This window comes from Neopelma chrysocephalum, unplaced genomic scaffold (genome assembly GCF_003984885.1).
Source record: "Neopelma chrysocephalum unplaced genomic scaffold, ASM398488v2 Primary Assembly neopelma1_102, whole genome shotgun sequence".
Classification (NCBI taxonomy): domain Eukaryota; kingdom Metazoa; phylum Chordata; class Aves; order Passeriformes; family Pipridae; genus Neopelma; species Neopelma chrysocephalum.
This window is the reverse complement of record NW_020897765.1, coordinates 1802123-1829414: the sequence shown is the minus strand read 5'-3', so window position 1 is coordinate 1829414 and position 27292 is coordinate 1802123. Positions and strand designations below refer to the sequence as shown.

Genomic DNA, 27292 nt, shown 5'->3' with positions numbered 1-27292 from the left:
AATTTCAGTGAAAGAAAAGACCTTCACTCCTGTATGTTAACTTTTTCTAAGAAGAACATTAAAACAATTCTACCAGCAGATTTCCTAAATAAAACTGTACTACTTAGCTAATGCATTTACAACTCCTTATATGCAGTAACAAAATCCATCCTTTCTAAAACTAGTGTTGTAATAAACACCCTATCATTTCATTGTTATTTCAGACAATTTTAACTTTTGTGCACAGCATAAGGACACTACATATTACCATTAACAAGGTAAAGTAACATCAGCATATCAACATTTTATCAGCTGTGCAGCACAAGTTTCAAATAAGTAATTTTCTGAGCTCTCTGGAAATTCATGCTTAAAGCTGAAAATTGGTAAGAAATTCTTCCTATATGCACATTAATTTTTGTATAAATACAGCTTTGAGATTCCTTAATAAGAACAGAACTTTTTCTCTCTCATTAGCTTCTTGCTTCCCAATGGCAATGCTAGTAAGGTATCAGGTTGACTAAAAGATAGTACAATGCATACAATTCACCAGCAAAGAAGTTACAGTACTTTTGGCTCTTCTTGGAAAAACACAGGGTAAACTTTCTGTTTCTGCTATTCCTCCTCCATCACTTGGAGATAGTCTGTGGAATGACTTGACATCAGTGAAAACTAAATCCTGAATTATATCTATCTCGGTTCTATGTGAAAACTCAACATTCCTATTTCTCACAGCTAGCCCTATTTTGCAAACATTAATTTAGAAATACATACCACGCTCATTCTCTGTTACCCCTTTACATATTATTTTCACAATTTTCTATAGCACACAACAGAAAGTTAAAGATTTTCAAGTCATATAAAGCTGTTTTCTTCTAGTAAGCCATGTAAGAAAGTAATTTCATTTAAAGAACTATGCAATAAACATACAGGTTTTCATATACAAGCCCTGTGATTCACACAGGGCCTTACACTTCATGTTGTTTCATACTTGGGCCAGTGTGACTTTTACTTTTAAGTGCAGCATAATCTCAGTATTACCACCACATGTGATTATCTAGGCTACAGATCTGCTACCAGGAACATTATTCTTGGTATGGCTACAATCAAGTCACTGTGCGAACTGATCTCTTCTGAAAAGTGCTGTGCACAGCAGCAATAGCTTACATATAGAAAATACAATAAATACACAGAAAACATCTGCTGGTGAAACCCAAGCCTCAACAGAGTCAGTACAGCCAAGTCTATTCTGCCATTTTGTGTAGTTAGATATTTACCTATGAAATTTTACATCTTCCAGTGAAGACTTTTGATTGTTTTTCGGTTACAGTTCCAGTCTGTGTGGTCCCTTTGAAAATCACCCTTATGCAACTCCACTTCACCACCACACTAATAAGTTTCCAATTTTCAGAGTTACCTCTCCTATAGTTGGCCCATTGGATGCAGGTGAAATGTAGACTGTTTGGATGAGAATGCATATATTCTCATCTCTACTTTTTCTGCTTCTCCTATTTTTTTCAGATCAAAACTGCTTTACAGGTCAGTTATCTTAGCATAGGGCAGAGGCTGGGTTCTGTGCTGCCTCTTGATTCTCACAAGGAGCTGGCTGAAAGGCTTTTTTCAACTACATTTCTTTGCAAGCCTCCGAGAAATCACCACCTCTTACTACATTAGGAGACACAGAAAGTCAGGGTCACCACTACATGGCATACATCCTTCTTCATGCACAGTTGTGTTAAATAGTATTACATTATACTGCCTTGCTTTGCCTTTTTACCTACCCTTTCCCTTCTTTTTGTGATATGTACGGATGCGGGGGTTGGGAGGACGGAAGCTGCTGATAACCTGTGCAAGTAATGACATGGAGGGAGGATGACACAAATGTAAATGTAGCTCTGCTTTAGCAACCTACCAGCTTGGCGCCAGCACATCTCAGTGCAAATTCCTAGGCACCCAGTCCCCACTTTCTTTTCTGGGATATTCTCCAGCCTATGTTGTCACCAATTCTGTGACTAAATTGGTTTTAGCCTGCAGTAATGTTTTTCTATCTATTTATGATTTTAATTTTTCTTCTACCTTCCACACAACATCCTTGTGCTATTCCTTGATTCCTGTATAGCCCTGAACCCTGTTCTTGGTGCAATTTCCCCCCTTTTCACCTTATTGCCTAAATTTTCCTCCCTTTCATTTGCTTTCCTGTTTCTTTCGTATCTTTTTTCCTCCCCAGCAGCTAAGGTCATATATTTTTCTGCTTTTGTTTTCTCTTTTATGCTGTTAATTCCCCTTTTTTGCTCTTTCTATTCTTTCCTTTCTTACCATCTCCATCACTGCACTGTTTGCTGCCTCCGGTAAACGTGCAGTCTCTCTTCTTTACCATTATTCACTATTTCTGCTGGTTGCCAGGGAGACAAACAGGCAGTGCAATAGGTGTCAGTCCTGCATACAATTACCTGTGTAGGGAAGAGAACTGTGCAGTCAACAGGGACAACTGCCTATAGAAAACCTAAAAGGTAGCTGCACTCACGAGTAGCTTTATACTGGAAGGTTTGTACACTTGTATTGGGTTTGTGTGGCCAGGCTTTGGTAGTGGGGGGGCTACAGGAGTGGCTTCTGTGAGAAGCTGACAGAAGCTTCCCCCATGTCCAGCAGAGCCAATGCCAGCCAGCTCCAGGATGGACCCGCCACTGGCCAAGGCCAAGCCAATCAGGAATGACAGTAACACCTCTGTGATAACATAATGAAGAAGATAAAAAAAAAAGTTATTGGACAGATGAAAACTGCAGCCAGAGAAGAGCGGAATGAGAACATGCGAACAACTCTGCAGACACCAAGGTCAGTGGAGAAGGAGGGGGAAGAGGTGCTCCAGGTACAGGAGCTGAGGTTCCCCTGCAGCCCCTGGTGCAGCCCATGGCGAGGCAGCTGTGCCCCTGCAGCCTATGAAGCACCCCGGGGGTGAGAGACCCACATAGAATCATAGAATAGGTTGGGTTGGAAAAGACCTCCAAGATCATCAAGTCCAACCCCTGATCCAACTCCAATTACTATATCATGGCACTAAGGGCCACGTCCAATTTCTTTTTAAAAACCTCCAGGGACGGTGAATCCACCACCTCTCTGGGTAGGCCGTTCCAATGCCTGATAACCCTCTCTGTAAAGAATTTCTTCCTAACATCTAACCTAAACCTCCCCTGGCAGAGCTCGAGCCCATGTCCCCTTGTCCTATTGTTGGTTGCCCGGGAGAAGAGACCAACCCCCACCTGGCTATAACCTCCCTTCAGGTAGTTGAAGAGAGTGATGAGGTCGCCTCTAAGCCTTCTCTTCTCCAGACTAAACAACCCCAGCTCCCTCAGCCTCTCCTCCTAGGACTTGTGCTCGAGTCCCTTCACCAGCCTCGTTGCTCTTCTCTGGACCTGCTCCAGCACCTCAATATCCTTCCTGAACTGAGGGGCCCAGAGCTGTACACAATACTCAAGGTGTGGCCTCACCAATGCAGAGTACAGGGGAAGGATCACTTCCCTGCTCCTGCTGGCCACACTGTTCCTGATACAGGCCAGGATGCCATTGGCCTTCTTGGCCACCTGGGCACACTGCTGGCTCATGTTGAGCCTCCTGGCCATCAGCACCCCCAAGTCCCTTTCCGCCTGGCTGCTCTCCAGCCACTCTGTCCCCAGCCTGTAGCACTGCAGGGGGTTGTTGTGGCCAAAGTGCAGGACCTGGCACTTGGCCTTGTTGAACTTCATTCCATTGGAGTTAGCCCATCTCTCCAGTCTATCCAGATCCCTCTGCAGAGCCCTCCCGCCTTCCGGCAGGTCGACACTCCCTCCCAACTTGGTGTCATCTGCGAATTTGCTGATGATGGACTCAATCCCCTCATCTAAATCATCGATAAAGATGTTAAAAAGGACTGGGCCCAGCACTGACCCCTGGGGGACACCACCGGTGACCGGCTGCCAACTGGATGCAGCTCTGTTCACCAGCACTCTCTGGGCCCGGCCCTCGAGCCAGTTCCTGACCCAGCACAGAGTGCCCCTGTCCAAGCCATGGGCTGCCAGCTTTTCCAGGAGTATGCTATGGGAGACAGTGTCAAAGGCTTTGCTGAAGTCCAGATAGACCATATCAACAGCCTTTCCCTCATCCACCAGGTGGGTCACCTGATCGTAAAAGGAGATCAGGTTGGTCAAACAGGATCTGCCCCTCCTAAACCCATGTTGGCTGGGTCTGATCCCTTGTCCATCCTTTAGCTGCTGTGTGATTTTACACATTGGAGCAGGTGGATGCTTGAAGGAGGATGTGACCCTGTGGGAGGCTTAAGATGGAGCAGGGTCCTGCAGCCCCATGGAGAGAGGAGCCCATGCTGGAGCAGGCTTTACTGGCAGGACTTGTGGACCTGTAGGGACCCACACTGCAGCAGCCTGTGCCTGAAGGACTGTGCCCTATAGAAGAGTGACCCATGTTGCAGCAGTTCATGGAGTATTGTTGCCTGTGGGATGAACTCACATTGGAGAAGTTTGTGGAGAACTGTCTCCCATGGGAGGGACCCCACGGGAGCAGAGGAAGGACTCCCCTCTCTGAGCAGCAGCAGAAATAACCTGTGCTGAACTGACCATAACCCTCATTCCACATCTCCCTGAACCACTGTTGGGGAGGAGGTAGAACCTGGAAGGAGGGAGGGGTGGAGGGAAGGTGTTTTTAAGATTTTACTTCTCATTCTCCGGCTCTGATTCTGTTAATTTAATTAATATCCCCACTTCGAGCCTGTGATGGTAATCACTGAGTGATCTCTCCCAATCCTTATCTTGACTCATGAACCCTTAGTTGTATTTCCTCTCCTCTGTCCAGTTGCAGAGGGGACTGAGAGAGTGGCTTTAGTGGGTACCAGGCATCCAGGTTCCCCCTTTGTTCTTCTTGTTCCTCTGCTTTGAGATGGCTTCTCAATTTCTTTTCTTTACTTGTTAGTTGGGTGTCAGCACTGAGGAATAATAAATTCCTTTTGAAGTCAAATTTAATGAAAAAAGAAAAAAAAAAAGGCGTTGAAAAGGTGTTGGTTTATCTGAGACACTCAAATTGCTTTTATTTATTTTTAAAAATTTTTATCCTGCCCATCATCTGTTCTCAAAGAGCATAGGACTCCACTTTTACACCAATTTAAGATTTAAAACAAGTTTATAAGTCACTGGAAAGGGCAGCATGTCTTGATTTTGACATTTCAGATACCATAACAGCTGCCTTCAGAATTTTACTCAACTGTCATTGATTTCTGCTCTTGAAAATCATATTTGTAGTTTAGAAAACATCAACATATATAGTAGTATCTACAATAGTACATTCTGTATTTTATATAAATTAAACTTTTTGCAAAGGACCATATACCCAAAAGAAATATATAAACATAGCTTGAATATATGCTGAAACAAAAAGTTTTCCTTTAGGAGGTAGCAGGGTATTAGCCATTTTTAAACAGAGGGTGAAATCCTGGCAATGCACTTATCATAGATGACTTTGCTGAACTCTCCCTTAACAATGACAAAGGGAGCAGTAAGTTTAATTCCCTTTTTCTGGTCATGCTATTGGAGTCAGGAGCCTAGGTTTAAAACAAAACTGCACTAGATTTGGAGGGTTTTCCAATGAATATTTGATTTTGCTCTCAAATACTATTTAAGTATTTAACATAAAAGTGCTTGACTAACTTTCACAGTTTTAAATGGTCCAACTACATCCATGAGCCCATACAGCAACAGCTTTTCTAATATATGAAAGTCTGACTCATTTGAGTATATCAATAGTTCTGCTGCATTTCATAAGTAAATGATGTTCAGCAGAGTAATACCTAAGCGTAGTAAGACTAATAACTGATAATACACCAATAATACAAACCTACTGCAAATTATCATTAAAATGTGACTAAAAGCAGTATTTCACACTATGTATCAGAAAATATTACTGTATATAGAAACTGGTCAGCATAGAGATTCACAGAAGAACCGAACATGTTATATATATATATAATGGTAAATTTGTATTTACCATAACACTTTGAAATCTAGCTGGTTCACGCTCTAGGTCATTTTGTCTTTCAAATGCAGACAGAAGGCTGACCCATGCATGATAGACTTTATAGTCTAGTCATAAAAAACTAGATGCTTTGCAACTTTAGACATGGAGAAAGGCATTATTTCCCCTGTTTGTCTGATGTTTTGTTTTTCTTTTTTTCTTCTTTTAACTTTGGGAAAGAAAATAATGATCTCTAGTGTTTCTACTCAGTATTAAAAGTGTCAGACTCATCTGATGAGTTGACAGAAAGCATCAGTGTTTAGACTGAAGTGTTCACCATCTGTCTGAGGTTGTGGGCCTGACTGCCACTAAAAAATAAGGCATCACATCAGATAGGGTAAATGAATGAATGCAACTCATAATTTTGCATTGCAAGTATAATTTACAATTGTCAGGACTATTATTTACAATTCAACAGTTTTAATTCGGAATTGATATACATACTTATATGATGATCCTATTGTAACTTCTGATATGCCTTCAAGCCCAGTTCACTTTTAGTTATTTACACATTACTAGCATATAGCCCTAGGCTTGGAATTTGATCTTTGATCAGATTATCTTTGATGATTCAAGAATACCAATCTAGATTTGGAATTTTTAAACTTACAAGTGTTTACAGGCTATGAACTATTCCTGCTCCTTCTGTAAACACCTGAGTATACAGACTGTGTAACTATAACCTCAGTTCCTCACAGCTCCAAAGAACAGACAGGTTATTGCACCTTCAGACAGATGGAGAGAGAAAGGACTGAAAGAACTGGATGATCTCCAGTTACTGATAAAATAACCTTTATTCTGACTTTCCAGTGTCAGTCTACATGTCTCTTTCTAAACCTTCAGGGACTTACAAAAATCACTGGTACTTGGAATTAGATTTTGGAGGTTCATGGGAAAAGCTGCCATGCTACATTTCTCTGTTGACCAGCTCCAGATGCCTCATTGGTAGTTTTGCAGTTCGAACAGGTGTAAGGAGAAGGACAGCCTTTTTGAAATGCCAGGGATGAAAACTATTTTGGTAAATGAAGGTCATATTCAGTCTCTCACACTTCTGACTTGTCATGGTCCCAGTATTCTCTGTTTCAAGATAGGTGTCCTCTGGTGTTTATTGTTAAGCAGTTCAAGCAGCCTTGGAAAACACTTGATAAGGCTTGTTTGGTCCCTAAGCAAGGACAGAGGTACTTCCAAGGTCTAGAACGATTCTATCAGCTTGGAGCTGTTAGCCTTAATAAGGAAATAGTTGAGTAAATATTATGGTTTAAATGAAACTCATTCAGAGTTTCAACCTGGGGAAGGAACCTGGAATGAATTTGTAGAGATGAAAAACAAAACCTGGAAGAGGAGCTCTGTCATAAATGGTATGAATTTCACTCATATTCATGTCACAAGTAATGGAAGATAATTACTGCCTTCTTGGGCAGGTGAAAGAGGGTGCAAGATACTGAAAGTTTACAAAACACTGTTCCTAAAGGGCAGATGATCTAACTTCAGTTCCTTTGGGGCTACTTGATCTCTAACAAGGGAGAAACAGTCTTCTAAAATTCACATGAATCACCTCCCTAGCCTTCAAGCACCTGAGAAAGGTTATTCTTCCCAGGATGAGCCCTGTGCTATGTAATCAGGTCTGAACATGTCTGCACACTCCCTTTCTTGGAAGGCTGAACCTTTTCAAATTCAGCTCTGTTCTCAGAGCAGACTGGCAGAGGGTATGATGCAAGGGTATGCCACCACAAGTCCCAAACTAGTCCCAATCACACCTGGGCTCTGAAGCACATCTGAGCCAGGAATTTTCACATATCTGGTGAGTCCTGATGACAAACAGTGAACTGAAATTGGAGAAAAGCTAACGAGCACACTTGTCCCTAAAAATCCCGTATTTGGTAATTTAGTGTGTAATTATTAACAATTAAGAAAGATACTGGAGAGTAAGGTATGTAATTCAGTAGAGGGAACTTGACATTTCCTCTACTGGCAGAAGAGAGTATGCCAAAATAAATGTGAACTCAAGAGAACTTGTTTTATTGACAAAGACTTCTACAGGAGTACCAGTACAGCATGTGAAATGTCTTGTACTACTGCAACTATGCCACCTTACAGAACCATAAAGTTACATTCATACAAGTGAATTAGACAGGTCTTGGACTGTCTTCTGGCCTCAATTCTAGTTGGAATGGAACAACTCACACATAAGTTATTAAGGTCTCCTCTAAAAAAGGATGCTCATATTTCAACTCATAATATTAACTCATCTAAATTAACACCTTTATTTATTATGCCCAGAATTATTTGGGAGACAGCAAGTTGGCCCAAAGCAAAACCACAGTAGGGACCATTAATGAGCTCAAGTGCCAGTGGATGGTATCTGGCATTGCACTGTTTCCCACTAGAAAGGTTATCTAAGGTTAGTCTGTGTAGGATGACCTGCTCAAGGGAATTATTAATACCTTTCCACCAGGGCATTGGGTTCTCTAGACTTTGAAAAGCAGGCGAAGACAAGCTTCACTACTCTGAAAAACATCTAGAGAAATGAGAGGACAAACTGCTGTACATACTGATCCCAAGCATTCACCTTTCAGCAGCAAAGCAGAGGACACTGTATCAGCTGTCATCAGAGCTAGTGGGATTTAATTTAGATTTTATTTAGTACATTGCTAAAGATACTGAAATGAGTTAATTTCATTAAAAAGTCCAATTATTAAACTGTCTCTGTACTTGAGTGCTTCTGCATTTACAGTTTTGTAAAGTGCTTTCAAGTTCTGAGACAAAAAGAAATACAAATTGTATGTTTATGAATCTTTTGGAGGCACCAATAAGAGCTTTTTTATATTAATGTTTTTCTAGAATAAAGTGAAATTAGATGCCTGGTAGAGATAACTTTCAGATCATTATTCCTTGTAACCTAGCCTATTATGAACCCTGATGTTGGAAAGCAGTAATGAAAAAAGATTCCAAATTATTAAGTTCATTCATCTTAGCACTGTCTTCATTCACACTCTTGAAAGAAGATTACTGTTTTGAAAAGCAAAATGACTTTTCAGCTGGATTAAGTCTCAAAATCTGGATCATTATTACTAGCTTCTAATGCCAAATATGAAACAGACTAAAACTTTAATTCTGCTGCCTGCTTCACAGATCAAACCCTTTCAGAGCAAAGCTAAAATTGTCACTTTGAAAAGTCATAAAAAATAACACCCAAATTACAATTAGGTAATGGTTTAAAATTTCTCTTTGGCAAAACTGTAATTAACAGATTTCTTAGAAGTATTTCTGATAGTGATATTTATTCATATTAAAACAAACACACGGTGGTCCTACATGTTATTTAAACAGAAGGTCAACAAGCAGAGAGAGAAAAAGAGCTCATATCTAACTTCCTGAAGGTTTCCCAAGCTATTCTGGACTTGAAGGGCATTCAGAGATCTCCCTTTGAGACCCACAAAGATGGCTGGCAATACTTTCAATCCCAAGCACCCTGAAAGAATGCTCGTCTCCCTTGCACCTCAGAATTAAAACCGGTTTTACAAAAGTAGCAGTATTAAAAAAACTGCAACAAACAAGAAGATAATAAAACAAAAAATAAACCACCTAATCAACAACAAAAAAGCCCAACCCATAATGTCCTGAAGTCTTTACGTGAAATCCCAACTTACGGAAGTGAGAAGGAATATGGAAAGAAGGACAAACCCACCCTCCTATTGGGTAGCATATTTTAGGTGATTTTTAGAGGCTTTTCTAACTTCTGCAGCTTTAGAACTTATTCAAACAGATTTGGGGCTAAGAAAACTAGCACTGATTTTATTAAGGGTTCTCATATTTCCCAAGTTCTGCTCCCCCCTATGCCATCCACACAAATTATACACTGGTACACTATGGCAGCTATCAAGGTTGATTTGAGGGATCTCCACTGTTCACTTTTGACTTTACTGTTGTGTATGAAAATTCACACTGTGAAAAACAATTTTTTTATTATTAGGAATTTTACATTAATGATATTCAGTTTTTCATTTCTCATACAACTTTAATTCTTTGAAATCTGTTGTTAAGTGACACGCAGAACATTCAGTGATCAGATCAGAAAGAGGCCACCTGCACCATTCATACACATGTACACAGACATCTCTCTCCAAGCAAGCCCAGAATTAAGTAGCTTCAAGCCTGGGACTCTACTAGCCAAAAGAAAGACCACCTTCCTAGTAAGGCAAAGGAGCTTATGGCCTCCAAGTTAGTATCTCTGCATCATGTAGACGTAACTTTGTACATAAAGCTAGCACAGATATTTAGAGAAGTGCAGGCTTGTGAATTGCAGACATACATTAAATTGCTGATGCAAAAGGGAAGAAGCCTGAAGTGACTCTTTTCCCATAATTATTCATTTAAAACTTTTAAGACTATAAAAAAGATTGGCATTACAATATATAAGAAGAGATCCCACACACTGATAGAGTTCATGTATTACCTGATGGTATTTCTTCAGTATGTTGTGCATTTCTGCTACATCTTCACTTGTTATAGTTTTGATGATATATCTTTTGTCGTAAGATGTATGAAAGCGGGCACCACTGCGTGCTTGGGAATCATTGGCAAGGGGTGAACTTCTTGTCAATGAATTCTGTCAATTATTTAAAACAAAAAAAGCATCAAGTCAGGCAAAAGTATGTAACTTTTAATTAGAACAAATATAAACAATTTACATTTATTTTAAAATCTTTTCCGATACATCTGCATCAAACTGAATTCTGCAAAACACTTATTCATAGACTACATTATCTTGAGAAAACACTTCAAAAGTATTCCAAGAACAAAAGTATGTCTGGGGGGAAAGTATTGCCCATCAGTGGTTCAAAATTAATTCTCAACATTCAATGAGAATTTATTGCACTTTGTTATGTATACAATATCAGCTTTTGGGAAGAAAGCATACAGTAATTAAAAATCCAAAAAGAAAACTGTGTTACACCACAATAATTATCAATAGAGGAGTCATCTATACACCACAATAATTATAAACAGAGGAGTCATCCATAGTTACAATATCACTTTAAAACTAGGAGGATGTGCTCTTGAGACAGTGTCATCTGGTACATAAACAATATCACAGGTAAATTTCTGAGTTCTAGTACCAGAGCTATTCCAATGATTTTATATCTAGAGTTAAGCAAATAATAATACTGTACAGTACCTCCTTTTGTAAAATAGAGCTACCTCCACACAGTCTCAAGAAGGGAAGATTAGTTAATGACTGTATAGTAGTTAGAAGAAAAACTGCTAGAGGTTAGGGACCATTTTTAGACTGAATTTTGAGATTACCCGTGCTTCAACAGTAGCAAGAGAAGCCCTCTGCTTTTTTTCAGAGAAAAAGAAGTATTCAGAGCAGATTTTTTTAATATTTATAAAAACAACAAAACTAAACAAAGTATAACAACTTGCTTTTGGCTGGAAACATCTTTCTTTACCAGTTAAAACTTATGCCAATTGTTATATACTTGAATTACACAAATTTTTTTTGTTTTAATAAGTAGTAACAGCAGCAACACAGCCATGAGAAAACAAGGATATTCTTACACCCCTTGTGTACTTCCATAAATATGGACATACACTGAAAAGGTTAAACAAGTTAATTACAGACTGCTGGAACACTTCTATGTTTATGAAACAAACTTGCAGTAACCATCTGGTATATCCCTACTGGTAGCAGAATACCCCAGCTCCTGCTATTGTCCCTCATTGTACCACACTGCACAAATAGCTCTTGGTAAATTGAAATACACCTCCTCCCTCTCCACAGTCACACAGCATAATGTTCTCCCTGCTAGGTAAAAAGCCTTTTTATTTTCACAAGAAATTTTAATAAAATTTTATATATAAATGTAAACATTGCAGGTTCCTGAACAGCAAAGGTTCAGCTCCAAAAGCTACAGAATAAGATGTTTGTGTGGTTTAATAAGGCACCCTGAACTAAGTCACAAAACAGATTTACACTGGAAGAATGACGATGCTTTCAGGTAGTAATTACCATCTACCACAATCAGGTAGCAAACCCACAAAATTTTTTTTTTGTAGGACCTATGTCTTATTTGGAAGTTTTAACCATTGTTAAACCTGTTCACAAGCTCTGTGGACTTCAGCAGGAGCTGGACATACAGATTCAACCCCTGTGACAGAAGGTCAGTAATTATTACAACTTAGTAACCTCGACCAAGAGGTGAGGGCACCTACAGTCCCAATTTAAGATGGCACTTGAACACGTACAATTATGTCTCCATATTTTGGAGATCCATTGACTTCAACTGGCCTTCAGCACAGCTAAATTTATCCCAACTGTGGGGTGCTTTCCAAAATCAATTTTATATAAAATAAAACCATTTTCCCACCAGGTTATTTAGTTCAAGTGAAATACTCAGGAGTAGTAGGAATAACACTAAATCACCTAAAAGCACACATTTCTACAAGGGCTTATTAGAATGAAAACCGTAATTACAGGTAAGAGAAATAAATCATCTTCATCTATATTTCTAGGCTTGTATAATGAACTAGAATAATTACTAATGTCTATGATAAAAAGTGACACCTTTCTCCATTATCCTCTCTATTCACTAGCAAAAGAAAGGGCATGGGTGCTTTATAAATCAACAGTTTTTTCTAGACTAACCAGAACAGAGCTTTAGGGACAACCATTGCAAACATTGCAGTTCCTCCTCTGCACTGGCTTTTGGACAGACAATTTAAACAGATTGAGTCCTGATACGCCATCACTTCACACAGTATTGAAGATAGTAGAGAGGAGAATTTAAGTATTATGGCAGTTTTCCTTGTCTGTTTTCAGATTTTTTATATTCAAATTAATTTCCCACCACTCCACCACTGAAGTCTATTCAAGGGAACAAGTATCATAAAAATCATCAAATTTTCTTAATGCTATACTTGATACCAGTATTCCTTTAATTTTCAAATTGAATCATAAATAGAGTTGTTAGAAGCCATACTCAGTAGAAACTCTTTCTGTTCTACAGTCAGACACCTTGGTTTTGTTTCCAGACCTATATTTAGTAGTTCAAGATGAAGAACTGATAACAGAAGTTCAAAACCAAAAAAAAAGTGCAAATTCAGTTGCCTTCATCACAAATCAAAAATATGATGTAACATAATAATTATTTTTAATTATGAAAAAAGCAAACACATGGGTAACCATTAATGTATGTGGTGAATTAAACTACTGCTAAGTTATTAGGCTATAATTCAGTTAGTAATAATAAAGGCTACTGAGTAATTACTTGTTATTGTTCCCAGCAGAAAAGGGTGCATTATTCTGAGGTTAACTATTGCAATAAAGCAGTAACCACAGTTTTCTGAATGTATTTTTTCCCACAGAACCCTAGTATTCAAACTGTAACCCATATGGTATAAACCTTGAAAGCAATTAACCTGGCAGGAGACCTAAGTTGTTTTCCTATAAAAAACTGCAAAAGAGTGTGCTTGCCAGTCTGCCACTGAACCTCTGAAGGAGGAGGAAAAGAAGGAAAATGTGAAAGAGGACCTGAACTCAAAATTTCAAATACTCTTAAGGTTTATTTTAATATCCTCCATCAAGAGATTTTCAGATATGAGTGGAATTCAGACCTGGGAGCACCTGGTATAAAGGAGGACCCAGTCGACTGGAGGTTAAAGAACATGATGCTCATGTACAAGAAGGGCTGAAAGGAAGATCCAGGGAACCACAGACCTGTCAGTCTGACCTTGGTGCCAGGGAAAGTTATGGAGCAGATGATCTTAAGTGCCATCACACAGCACGTGCAGGACAACCAAGGATCAGAGGAAGAGGGGATCAGGCCCAGCCAGCTTGGGTTTGTGAAAGGCAGGTCCTGCTTGACCAACCTGATCTCCTTCTGTGACAGAGTGACCTGCTTAGGGGATGAGGGAAAGATTGTGGATGTGTCTACCTGGACTTTAGTAAAGCCTTTGAAATTGTTTCCCACAGCAGCTTCTGGAGAAACATGGTTTGGTCAGGTGTGTTCTGTTCAATAGGTAGAAAACTCTCCATGTGTCTGGGCCCAGAGAGTGTTGGTGAATGGAGTTACATCCAGCTGGCACCTGGTCACCAGGGGTGTTCCCCAGGGATCAGTGCTGGGGCCAGCACTGTTTAATATCTTTATTGATGATCTGGACAAAGGAATCAAGGGCACCCTCAGTCAGTTTACAGATGCACCAAGATCAGTGGGAACGTTTGATCTGCTGGTGGGCAAGAAGGTTCGACAAAGGGATCTGGACAGGCTGGATCAATGGGAAGAGGTCAGTGGTAGGAGGTTCAACAAGGCCAAGTGCCCTGTCCTGTAGGGCTACAGTCTGGGGGAAGAGTGGCTGGAAAGCTGCCCAGCAGAAAAGCACCTGGGGGTGCTGGTCAACAGCAGCTGAACAAGAGCCAGCAGTGCCCAGGGGCCAGGAAGGCCAGTGGTATCCTGGTCTGTATCAGCACTAGTGGGGCCAGCAGGACCAGGACAGTGATTGTCCCTCTGTACTCAGCACTACTGAGGCTGCATCTCCAATCCTGTGTTGAGTTTTGGGTCCCTCACTACAAGAAGGACATTGAGGTGCTGGAGTGTGTCCTGAGAAGGGCAGAAAAGCTGGTGAAGGGTCTGGAGCACAAGTCTGATGAGGAGCAGCTGAGGGAGATGGAGCTGTTCAGCCTGGAGAAAAGGAGGCTGAGGGGAGACCTTATTGCTCTCTACAACTACCTGAAAAAAGGTTGTAGTGAAGTAGAGGTCATGTCTACTTCCAAGTAACAAGCGAGAGGATAAGAGGAAATGGCCTCAAGTTGCACCAGGGGAGGTTTAGATTAAGTATTAGGAAATATTTCTTCACCAGAAGGGTTGTGGAGCATTAGAACAGGTTGCCCAGGGAAGTGGTTCAGTCACCATCCCTGTGGGTATTTAAAAAACATGTAGACAGCTGTTACACTATGAGACTGAATGAACTACTAGTATGTTTATCATGGTTCTTTCATCACAATTCAGGCTACACAGGAAAAAAATACAAAAACTAGTCAGATTCAAACGGAAATTAATAAAGTAATATTTTAAATCATTTGGAAAAAACCTAGAAAAGTCACTGACTTTTTACAGATTCTTGTTGTTTCCAGTAGTAGCTTTTTTCCTAATGGAAATTAATTCTGCCTGATTGCTAACTATAATGACAAGTTAATTTGCAAATACAGCTATCATACCAAAGATGTTGCCAACAAGAGAATATAATACATCTGTAGATAATTATTTAGCTGCACTTTACTTTTTCTTAATGCTTTAATGGGTTATAAATGGTGATGCACTTATTTTTTAGTAGATGGCTATTTTATTATTAGTTATCTATATCAAGATTAATTAAGAAAGCACACAGCTATCATTTTACCACATGCATATTAATTTGTTAGAATAAACCAACCAACTTCATGCTAAGCAGCATCTTTCCATACAAGCACAGATAACCCAAGTGCCCTCTCTACAATATTCTGACTCTAGTAATAAATTAAGATCAGATGTTTAAACATTAAACACGTTTAAATAAAAAACAGCCTCTTATTAAACAACTTCTTTGACACTATTTTTACTAAATCCCCACTCTTGTGATAATTCTCTCAATATAATGCACTTTTAAGATACAAAATGTAGTTACTTTGAAAGCATGTGGAACATGGAAGACACTTAATATTACTATTTTCTGTGTTTTCTTCTGAGACTTGCCTATGTTTGTTGGATTAGAATGGTTTAAAAAGCAGAAAAGAAAAATCTAATTGCATCATATTGTGCAGATTACTGGTAATTGCCAGTTTCTTGTGCTGATAAATGCATGGCTGAGTTTTGTATGTGGCCAGTTTTATTTGTAATAGTTAACTGTCACTTCTGTGAATAGAGAAAAGTTAAAATTCCTTCTGAAGTAAAGCTTCCAGGTACCACACAAAATATCCTACCTCTCAACTATACTAGTTAGATTTGTTTACAGATAGAAATCAGTCTTCAGTACTATACATCTGCTGTTGCCTGGCAATGACAACAATGACTCTTTAAGTAGAGGAATGACAAGAATTGGCCTGCACTGGTAAATCATCATTAACAAGTAAGATCAAGAAACAGCTTCACTGAAACAATCAAACTAGAAGATTTTAGAGGCTTCAAAGAGGTAACAATATGGCTATTTAAAACCACTAATATCCTTTCATTTTGATGTAGGTGAAGCTAACTTACCTGTTAGACTGTTCAGAGAAAATCAATGCATTTTGCATCTTGTGGAGCCAAGTTAGTAAGTTAATAGTACATATATTAGAATTAAAGAGACTCTTCACTGGAAAATGTTTATCTTGTAAGTTAAGACACAAAATGGTCAAGAATACACTTAAGCCGCTTTGAAGCACAGCCACTAGTAAACCTATAACTATTAAGAAATACCAGACAAAAATATCAGTAACACCACATGTAACATCCAATTTCACTTTTAAGTTAGACTTTAGATTTATCTAGATAAGTAAAAAAGTTTAACTTATTCTGGGGTTATCTAGCTCAAGTTTTTAAGTCGATCAACTTTATCTTAATGCTGACAATAGTAAGAAAGTTATGTAGTTCGATGGGTAGTAGTTCTGGCGTTACTACAAGACAGACTAAAAAACTGCATTTACTTGAATTGTACTGCCCTGTTGTTCAGAGTGCTACTGGACACACTGTGTAACCTTTCTCTTACTGTTGAATGCAGTTTTGTGAGACAATACATGGTAAAACACTCCTGTGATACCGACAACTTTTGCCAGAACACACAGATAAATTTCAGTGATGATTTGTACAAAAAGTAAGATCAGTTATTCTGTAAACATCCATGCACAAATTCCTTGGAAGCAAAGCTGATTGAACCTGCCTAAACAGAGCAGTGTAGGGCTTTTCCTCTGCTTCCTTGTGTCCAGCACTCAGCTAAGGGAGACCCATCGCTGTCCCCAGTAACAATACCTCCTTCTTAGGCGAGTCGTCTATAGTTGAGTAGGAAGGAAATATAGAATGAAACTCAAGCATCTCCCTTTTCCAAAAGGAAAACACAAATGGAGTTGAGGGAGGGGGAAAGGAGAAACAGAGAGAGACACATCATGGCAAATACCAGATTGAATTCCCTCTGGCTCTGCTTCTTAATTAGGGGAAGACTAAGTGGAAACTGAACAGATGGGAAATGAGCCACTCCTCACTTTGCACAGTGAGCCACAAAGCCAGAACTGAGAAGATAACCTTCAGATAAAGACAAATAAATGCCCGACTCTTACCCTCCAAGAGATACAGGTTTCATGATCTACCAACCCTGTTACTATTACTTACTGCTACAACATAGCACTTCCATATTGTCCAGCAGAGCATGTAGGTAGCTGTACAACATTGGAAGCATTAGTCTTATTAAGTTAATAAAAATCATCTGCTTATGTGATAGCGTTAGAGAGCTCAAAACTCAAAGAAATGAGGGTCAGAGTGCCCTGTCCTCTTCAGATTTTCTCAGCCTTCGACTCAGCCACGGTGTGCCTTGGTCCTCTGGCACAATTAAAACATCTGTCAGCCACGCATACCCTGTTCCACTTAACAACTTCACTTAGCAACTCACTGCAAGTCTCTTGCTCCAAGTGTGTATGTTCTGCCAATTCCCCATTCACTTCTCATTTGTGAAGTTTTAATCTTGTGCCTGCTGGTTTTTTGGTCTCAGGAGAAAGAAAAGGTTTTGTACTTTTAAAGTGTGAATACTTTCATGAGGTCACTTAAAGACTACGCTAAATTACTTGTGTAATTACTTATACAACTGAAGACACATTTCACATGCCAAGCTCACAGATACCTCTGCTAGATAAATATCTCTTTTACATACATCCCTCTCTTTCCTGAATAGTTTCCCTATGACAAGCCTCACTGCTTTTACATAAATGAATATAAAAAATATCACCTATCACTAACTAGCAGGCAACTAGAAATATTCATCTGGTCTTCAGTGCTGAGAGGCTACGAATCACAAAAAATTTGTCTCATACCACGGAATTAATTTCTGATAAAATAACAGAAGTATAGCTTTAAATATAAATGACTAAAAACTACACCACTTTCTTGTATTTAACTTCCCAAAGAGTTGTTGATCAAAAAAGTTAATCAGCACACCTAAATTACATGTCATAATTTCACCCAAGAACAGCATATTCTTTAGCAAATTACCTGAAAGGTCATTTAATTTCAGTAGTCTCTACCCAGTCTCTACATTCAGCAACTCTTTCCCAAACTCTCAGCAATCTGCACAGTTTTATTTCCTACAGTAAATACATATTACATAAGGAAAAAGGTTTTTTCCACAGGTGTTCTTAGGACCTGATCCACAATTCTTTGAAGTTCACAGGAGCTTCTTCTGGAGCCTTCAACAAAATTTTGTAAACTAAAATCCAACACAACTGTTCCTCATCAGTAGTAATTTCATTTCACACAGCAGTTCCTAAACTGAACTCCAATATCTGCTTTTGGTTAAGGTACAAATTCTAGAAAGGCAGTCTTTAGTTTTTCCAACTTCAAAAGACCAAAATTCACCACTATAGTTTTTCTAGTATTTAATAATTTGTGTTGCTGAAAAGGTGGGCCTAATTTCGAATTTGAATTATTTTCTTTTCCAGTCATTCCTGAAGTACCTAGTATTCTTTTTCTGCAAAGATACTCACATACTGCTTATTTCTCAACTCTAATTTTTTCAAGTGCAGCAGGTCAAACTCTGTCACTTTCAACCACATGACATTCTCTGTCCTTAAATTCCTTTGACGCTATTTTTTCTATATCCAAATTTCAACACCCTTTTTTAAAGAAGACTAGCATCAAAACTATATGTAGTATCAACTTCAGGTGTAAAATAAACAGATGTCAAAAAGAAGTTAGAGCTCTTTCTGATCTTATTTTTATACCTTTCAATTTATCCACCCAAGGGTGCAGTTACTCCTTCTAGTCTGAAGGTCACACTAGTGCTAAATTCTTGTCCTTTTTGACCTCTTGTTCCTTCTCAGAGTTACTACCTCCCTGAACACAGCCTTCACCTCTGTAGTTCTGCGCTCCTTTTCATCCTTATAAGTATTCAGCTGGCTGTATTAAAAGGTATGTCATTTGGACTGGCTCAGAATTCCAGGTGATCAAAGTGGGTTTTGTACAAAATCCTTGTCTTTATCCCACTTCGACATTTGGATGGATTTTGCATTTTCTGCAATCTTTCACTACATGAAATGTCAATTGCTCATTGACAATTAAATTTTGATTGTTGTCATTTAATCATCTATTATTTATATAATTTTATTTTTTTTAATTATAAAGCTCTGCAATAATTAGCATATTAAAATCCAAGACACAAAATATCAAGGCAAATACTTTGTAAGAAGCATCCTTAAGAGTCCTCAGAAGCCAGCTAAAACACCACCTAATACTTTATCCTTTGGAAGTCTATTTTTACCTTGCACATTGGTCAATAAAAATAGCAGTCTGTTGTAATTAAGTAACAGTAATGACATTACTCATAATGCTAGTTTTACCAATACCAGATATCAAAAAATTAAACTAATTTCCAGAGAGATTTTGATTGTTTCTAAGAGTAAGTTAAACTCTTTGGATCTATTTTTTCCAACTGAAACCATTTTTGTGAGGAAAACACACGGAGCAAAGCCACTAAAGTACAGGAAGAACTTGTCCCCCCACTCATACCATAATTGCAAGCTATATTTAAAACTGGCAAAGTATTGCCCCCCTCTTCAAAGACAAACTGCTGGTGAGGCTCTTCCTCCGCTGCCCACTTTGCTTAAAATGTTCACAGCACGAATTTTTATCTCCACAGTGGGAGGCCAAGGATTAGCCCCAGTCTCCAAGAGGGTGGAGAGATTTAAAGGTCAATTTAATTAGCTCATTCTAATCTCTTGCACGTCTAACGTAAATGTCATTGTTTTCTAACTGCTACTTTAGCAGACAAGATTGTATTTTAAACACTTTGAACACACGAACTATGTGTTGGATGTAATACAAATACTTTGTGTAACTAATCTAAAAAGGGAGCCTAATAAAAATTGTCATTGAGTCAGAGCTTTTCCTAAAAAAGAGAAAAAGGGCAATAGGAAAATTCTGGTGGTAAAGCATAGAGAGCTTTAGAAGAACAGTAATCTTTCAAACTGACTGGCTTAACAGCTTCTCATTGATTTAAACCTTTCCCATTTCACGATGTCTGGACAAAGGCAAACAACAGTTTCTGGTACTGTGATCTCATCCGAAAGTTGTGGAACACTAAAACAAGCTTTGCAAGCTCAACGCACCCTAAAGACAAATCAGATCACATCCCAGGCTATTTAAGAGTGCCTCTGGGCAAGCTTTGCATGAACAAATAGGCAAAAACAAATGCACAGATGATGCTCTGTGATGACTGAAATCATAGGTCAGTGGGAAAGCCTGGCAGTCATTCATCGCTGTTAGAGAATGCTGTACACATGGTCTTGCTGTTCTGTGGCAGCAGTTACAATGGTGCTCTCTGGCCCATGCAGAGCTTCCCAACAAGACAAGCTTGCAGCTCCCCTCATCCTTTTTTTTCTTTTTACAAGACCTCAGGAATCATGGATGTGTGATAGACCTGGATTATTGATTAAGAAGCATATTAGAGAGACAGCATCATAGATGCTCCAAGGTTCTTCGCTGTAATTTGAAACAAGCAACACACTTCTCGCATGGTGTTCAGGACAGCGTTTTGTCAGTGACTTCTGGAGGGAAGAAAGGCAAAGCACTAAGTATTTTAATGTAACAACAGAAGCACCAAATCCAGAGATGTCTGGGTTTGTCATGCAGGGATGGGTAGAGAAGACTTTTGGATTTATTTTGTATGCTGGCAATGTGCACTCTTGCTATTAAGCAGGTTCTGGAAACACTGATCAGGAAACACTGATCTTTGACACTGAAAAGTGTTTAAGAAGTTTGGCAGGGAGCAAAGGATACCTAACCAGTAACACACACTACAAGCACATTCAGGGATACAATCCCCCTTTTGCCTTTGACAGATGTATGGAAATACTGCACGATGATTTCTTGTCAGCTCACGAGCATAGCTCTTAAAGGACCTATGGTGAATGTCATAGGACCTCCAAAAGATGAACACAGGACACCACTGGTCCTGTGGTGCACTCATCCGAAACAGTGAGTCCTTACTACGACCTTGTTAAGAAGTGGATACACATACATTCTGAACACCTATAAACATTTATAAGCAAATTCCATTCAGGGAGCGATTACTGAGGAGAAAGACTTTGACAGAGAAAGGAGAAATACCAACTTTTTCTTTTTTGCTCTGAGCTATCCTTGCAGGAGAAAGGTTATGGGTTCCTTGACTTCGTTGAATGAGAGTTTAATGAATAAAACATGAGATTCTTTCCTAAATCAAACTATTCTTTTGAGACTGTAGATCTAGATTTGGAGCTGTCAGCTTAAGGCATGCACTTGCTTTGGAAAGAGTTAGGGCTCTTTTTCTGGGAGCCTTTTCCCTTCAGCCCTGCAAAGCTTGGCTGGATGCCTCCCTTTCAATAGCTATGTCCACAAGAACTCAGGGAGCGCCCACCAGCTCGTTTTTTTGATGTTGCCAGCGCACGCTAAATTACTATTTTCTAGTTTGAATGCCCAGTTGTGAATGATACTTAGTTTAGGCAAGGAACGGTCAAAAGCAAGGGAAAACAAATGTTTTCTCTAGGGAAAACTAAGAGAGACCAGAAGTTAAGGTTTCTGGTGTCATACGCACTAAAGTTAAGTTCTACCATCACTAAATTCTATTTTGGCTCATACTTAAATCCTAGAACATAATCCTAGAACGTAAGATATAGATTGCAGACTTCATTTTTTACATGCTGGAAAGACCACAAAACCCGAAGTTTTTGATACTGCAGCTGGTTCAAAACCTTTGTGCTGCTACTGCCTATTCCCATGTCAAACAAGATGTCACCAGTTCTGAACATCTTGGTGTCAATGTCCGGTTGGGACCCACATACTGTATACTCTGCTACAGGAATCCCATCTAACAGATGAGCCCAAGAATTTTTCATGCACTGACAGACTTACTATGCAAAAATGACCAGCATAGGCATTTTCTGTTCATGACCGTTCTTGCTTCCAGGACTTTTAATGCATTTTATTAAATTAATTGAAAAGATCATATCTTAGGAATAAGATCCAACTCCTAACATAGTTGTTTACTGATGTATTTGTTGCTGACCTCGCTGTCTGTAGTTTGATGCCAGAAGTGGTTTGTTCTTTCACAAAACAAGTGCCAATAAATGGAAGCATGAATTTCTGTGCAGAAGCAGAGAGGTCTGATCAATATTTGTTTGTCTGAAGAAACATATGATCTTAGATTGCAAAACAGTTTTTAAGCTCTTAAGATGATGTTTTAGGACTAGATAAGTCATGCAAAATGAGCACAAATATTTAAAGATTGATAAGAATTTTGATGATCTGAGGTTTAGACACTTAAAATTATATTAAAGGCTGACAATCTGAAAAATTAACCTAGAATTTGCATTGTTTTCCTGATGCCATATTAAATCCTTTTGCATAGAAAGCTTGAGAGATATTGAAAAGTCTCATTGACACCCTTATCAGAAGAAGTGAAAAATACCAAGTTAATATGGTTTGTTATTAGGGAAAATTGCTTAAAAGCAGGAATTCTCAATTATCAATTGAGACTCAAATCAAATCAAAATCAAATTCTCAATTCTCAATTCTTCTCAATTTTAGATGTTGATCTTTTACATGGAAAAATGCTTAGAGAAATATTAATCAGATCTAAATTAAAAAGAACTTACAGACCATCTGCTAAAAGTTCTTTATGAATTCTTTGTCCTGTACAGAGAATCTCTACAAATTTCTCCTGCAGACAGGAAAAGTCAGATCTGAGCCTGTCACTATTACACCAAGTACTAAAACTTCACGGGAAATGGGTTGTGCTCTGCCCCATCCCCAGAAGAAGGCTCATTAGGTACTCTGGGACGTTGGTGCCCTCTGGTATGAGCAATTGTACTTTATTGGGCAACAACCCACTCTCCCTCTTTTGCCTAGCAGAATCCAGATGTAGGATTCAGCAATAACTTTAAACAAGAACAGATGTGTTGGAGCATAGTAAAATAAGTTTCCCTTTCCAGAGCAACAGCAGCAGAAGCATTTGTAACAGTAGTAGACCCTGTTTTTCTACAGATTGTTGGGGGGCGTCAGGCTAGCTGCTTGCCTGTTAATCTCTCATAATTTTGCAGTTTACAGAAGCTAATCCTATAATTCTTCTGCCACAACTGTACTCTTGGCTTTTCTAAGATAAACTATGTCAACTAAGTTGACACCGAAGGGTCAACAGCTCCCCCATTTATTTTGTAGAAAATACCCAGATTTTTGTAGAATAACCTTTACAGAACCAATGTCTAAAGCTGGGGGGGTGCACAGAAATTAAAAATTATTTTAGTGCTCTAGTGAGGGACTTACTTTACAACATCTGTTTTCTAATCCATTTTTTCTTTTTTACTAGAAATGCTCTAAGGTATTTTTCTGTTAATGTTAGAAGGATTCTTTCTCAATTAAACAAGAAAACACTAACAAAAAAATACCTAATTTACCCTATCAAGGCAAAATCTGTCATTACTTAATGGTCTGGCTTGTGGAATTATTTTGACACTTCAAAAAATCATCTTCAATCTGAGATCCATATGTACTTGTAACATTCAACAGCACAAAATAAAACAATAGTCTCTTTCCCTTTGATAATTTATAGTCTTTGTAAGTGGTTACAATGGTTTTAAAGTTTTTCCATCATTCAAATGAAATTCTGATTCATATTGACTGATCACCTCTTGTGTTCCCCCTTCAAAGCAGAAACAGCCAGACTAGTTTTTAATTTGATGCAATAAATATTTTAGAAAATTTTTTTTACATAAGAACAAAGTTTCTTGACCTACATTGAAGACTTAATTGTCATAACAAGTTTCTATAGGCAACCTTTGAATAAAATTCAAGGCTTCACTAACTTCATACTATATTTTCCACACTGCTCTCCATAATAAGGAATGAATCACAAAAACCCTTACACTCAGTATTAGCAACACACATGTATCTCCACGAAACTTTAATTCTAGTTTAGTACTAAATGCCTCTTGGAGATGCCCAACTAGCTATGAAAGACAGCAGATGCACGACAGATTACCAGATATGTCTCAAAAAAAGGAGTTGTTTTTCATCATGTGAAGGAAGGGAGTCCATTCCAGAAATTGTAATTGCCATTACTAGAAATGGCTTCCTGTAAGGCATTACCCATATACAACTTAAGGAATTCCTCTGACTCTGAAGTCACGCTACTTGGAGGAAGTTCCATATATTAACCACTCCATATATGAACTAAGTCTATGTGTTAAGCAGTCCAAAAAATTACTGTACAAATTGATAAACATAATGTAAAGAATTAAAATTAGCATAGCCCACTGATTAGAGCACACACTACCAATTTTTTCCATGAGGCAGGTTATTTTTTTTCATGCTTACTCATAAGGAAAGACTATTTGCCCTCTGGAACAACTCATCAAGGATATCTATAGAACATTCTGAAAACAAAAACATTTAAAATGAATGTTCTTTGTGATTTAAACTGATGTGTCTGACTAATGAACAAAGTAATTGGGTTTATTTATCTAAACCAATCCTATCTTGCTCAATAATGGGAATGACATTGTTCACAATTGATTAGGACTCCCTTCCTGAAAATCGTTATATAAGAAAAACTGTCCAGAGAAAGTTACTTGATTTTTCTTCCAGAAGCTTTCCCTTAGTTCAACACTGCAAAGAATTTTTCAAATTAATGTTTTGCTCTGAGTATAAGACAATCATTTTAACCAATATTAATTGGAATAACTTCCTTGAAGATAAAGATAATCTGAAAAAAAGTATATTCTGTGAATCTCCCTTTGTCAAATGAGATTTCCTTCTTAAATCACAGAGACTGTAACATTAAAATGAAAGCAACTTCTACTTTTAATAGGGATAATCCTTATCTTACACATGGGGTGACATGAATTTTCTTTATCTGTATTTTTATAAGAATAATTTAATTTTGAAAGTGTGTTCAAAATACATTAGTACTTTGAGCTCATAAGATTTTTTCTTTTTAATCAGATTAGTCCAGTTGAATAAGAATTCAGAGTGATAAACTGCTTGGGCTGAGGAAAAAAACAATAGGCAGACACTGTCTTCCCTTGGGTTAAAATTAATATTAACTATCTTTTGTTTTTCACTAAATATACTTTAAATACTAAATAGCATTGAGATTTTTTTCTAACTAATAAATAATTTTGTTGTATCAAAAACCAGGATGTCATTATATTTTCTTATTTTGGATTGTTCTTTGGTTGCATTGTCAAAAACCCCAAAATATGTAGCTACAAAGATGTATTTTTGGCTTTAATCTGAAAATGTGGACAGTTTGTCCAGTGACAGTTCCTTAACGTTGTTTTATCACTGTTATCATTAGTAAATCCAAACAGCAGTATAACATAGTTAGAACAGGAATTTTTGCTGCAGAACAGCAGTGCAGATGGAACCATTTCACTGTGCTGTGGAATGCAACATTTTTGATTATGACGTTTGCCAGTTTAAACTAAAAACAGCATCTTAAGTCTTCTAATATATATCTAATTAAATTTAACTTTAATTATCTAGTAATGCTAAAAGACTCAGCAAGTGAGCTGACACAACAATTTTAAGTTTAGGAGCAATCACATGTCCTTCTTTGACACTCATCCTTTTCCTTTGTCAAGAAGAAGGAAATCTTCATAAAAAGGGTCAAATAACTTCCCAAATGATAGGATTCTCCTTGGTCCATCAGCCAAACTGAACCAGGAATGCAACTGGATACAACTGTTTTAACTATTGGCCTGCGTCTCAGTGTATCTGCTCTTAAAGTAAACAGGATAATGACAAATCACGCAATATAACCACAACAGCTGTACCAAAATAAACCAACCCAACCCTCTTCTCCGCTGACTGGCAAAATGTCTTACCAAGGTTACAGTGGCTGTATCCTGACATTCATAAACTAATCTCCATCTACGCTCCTTCGAGCATGTTTTAACCCACCTATGCGTTTCTAACACGTTGTTTGATAGTGAAAAGGGGAAAATTGGTAAAGAGGATCATCGAAGGACTCAGATGTAGATTTCAGCTGCAGTATTCAGTTTGCTCTATTAGCAAGAATGGGAGTGTTATTGTACAAATGCATTTTGTATCCTTTGTTTAGCTACTTAAAACCATTTATTAAATATTCTTGCAATTTATCATAGTGACAAGTTATAAATACAACTGCAGCTCACATCAAAATAGTTTAAAAAACAACATGAGAGGAAGTGGTACTGGGTTGCACAGCATGTATTGTTTAGGATAGGACATCTTGCAGTGTGACTGCAGAAGGAATTATCCCTGTGACCCAACACTGTGCATTAGGAACCGCTAATGGAAAAGGGAACTGTCAGTGAGAAGTGGAAATGAGACTGAAGCAGAGTTCAAGGACTTTCTTTTGCAAAGACAGAAAGAAGCTTTGACTGCATGGAGCAGTTCTGCCAAATCTGGAGCAATTTCTTGGTTTGTTGTATCTGCTTTATGCAAGCGATTTGTTTCCAGATCCTCTTAACAACAGGAAAATGAGACATGATGAAGCAGGATGAAGCTGGTTGGCCACAGGTCACTCTTTTCTAAACAAAAAGAGCGTTAAGGGAAAAAAAAGAAGGCTGTGGTCATTTCAGAAACCACATCTCACACAGACAGACCACTGAAGCAACTGTTATCTAAGTTACTCAGCTGAATATAGCATATCTTGTCAGTAGTGTCCAGACATTATTTTTTCTCTCTATTTAAAGAAGTATTACCCTGCAGATTCAATAACATGGTTTATGACTGGGAGGTACTCTAACAGTGGGACCCCTGGTGGCCTAGTGGTTAGCATGCAGGACTCTCACTGCTGCGACCCAGGTTCGATTCCTGGGCAGATGGAGCTCGTTAGCCCTGTGTGGCCATCCATCTATGAGAAAGTCACTCAAAACAAACCTACGTCCTGAGGACCTCACTGCCATTGTCCAAGCTTGCTTGGCCCCAGCAGATGAACCTTAGGATTAAAGGGTGGGCTCAGTTCAGCGCATGCTGTGTCTCACCTAAAAAATCCATTGCGCAGGCTGGAAAGGTAAAAGACCTTTCCCAAA

The 27292-nt window shown here is 38.5% G+C and overlaps 1 protein-coding gene across 4 annotated transcripts in view; it reads right to left on the bottom strand.

Moving 5' to 3' along the window:
• The window catches only part of PIP4K2A (phosphatidylinositol-5-phosphate 4-kinase type 2 alpha), a 108831-nt gene that overhangs the window by 24711 nt on the left and 56828 nt on the right, over positions 1-27292 (bottom strand). For all 4 annotated transcript variants that reach the window (XM_027695636.1, XM_027695637.1, XM_027695638.1 and 1 more), the window contains one exon: positions 10484-10636. In XM_027695636.1, coding sequence (XP_027551437.1) covers positions 10484-10636 — 153 coding nt within the window. The remainder of the gene's footprint in view (positions 1-10483; positions 10637-27292) is intronic.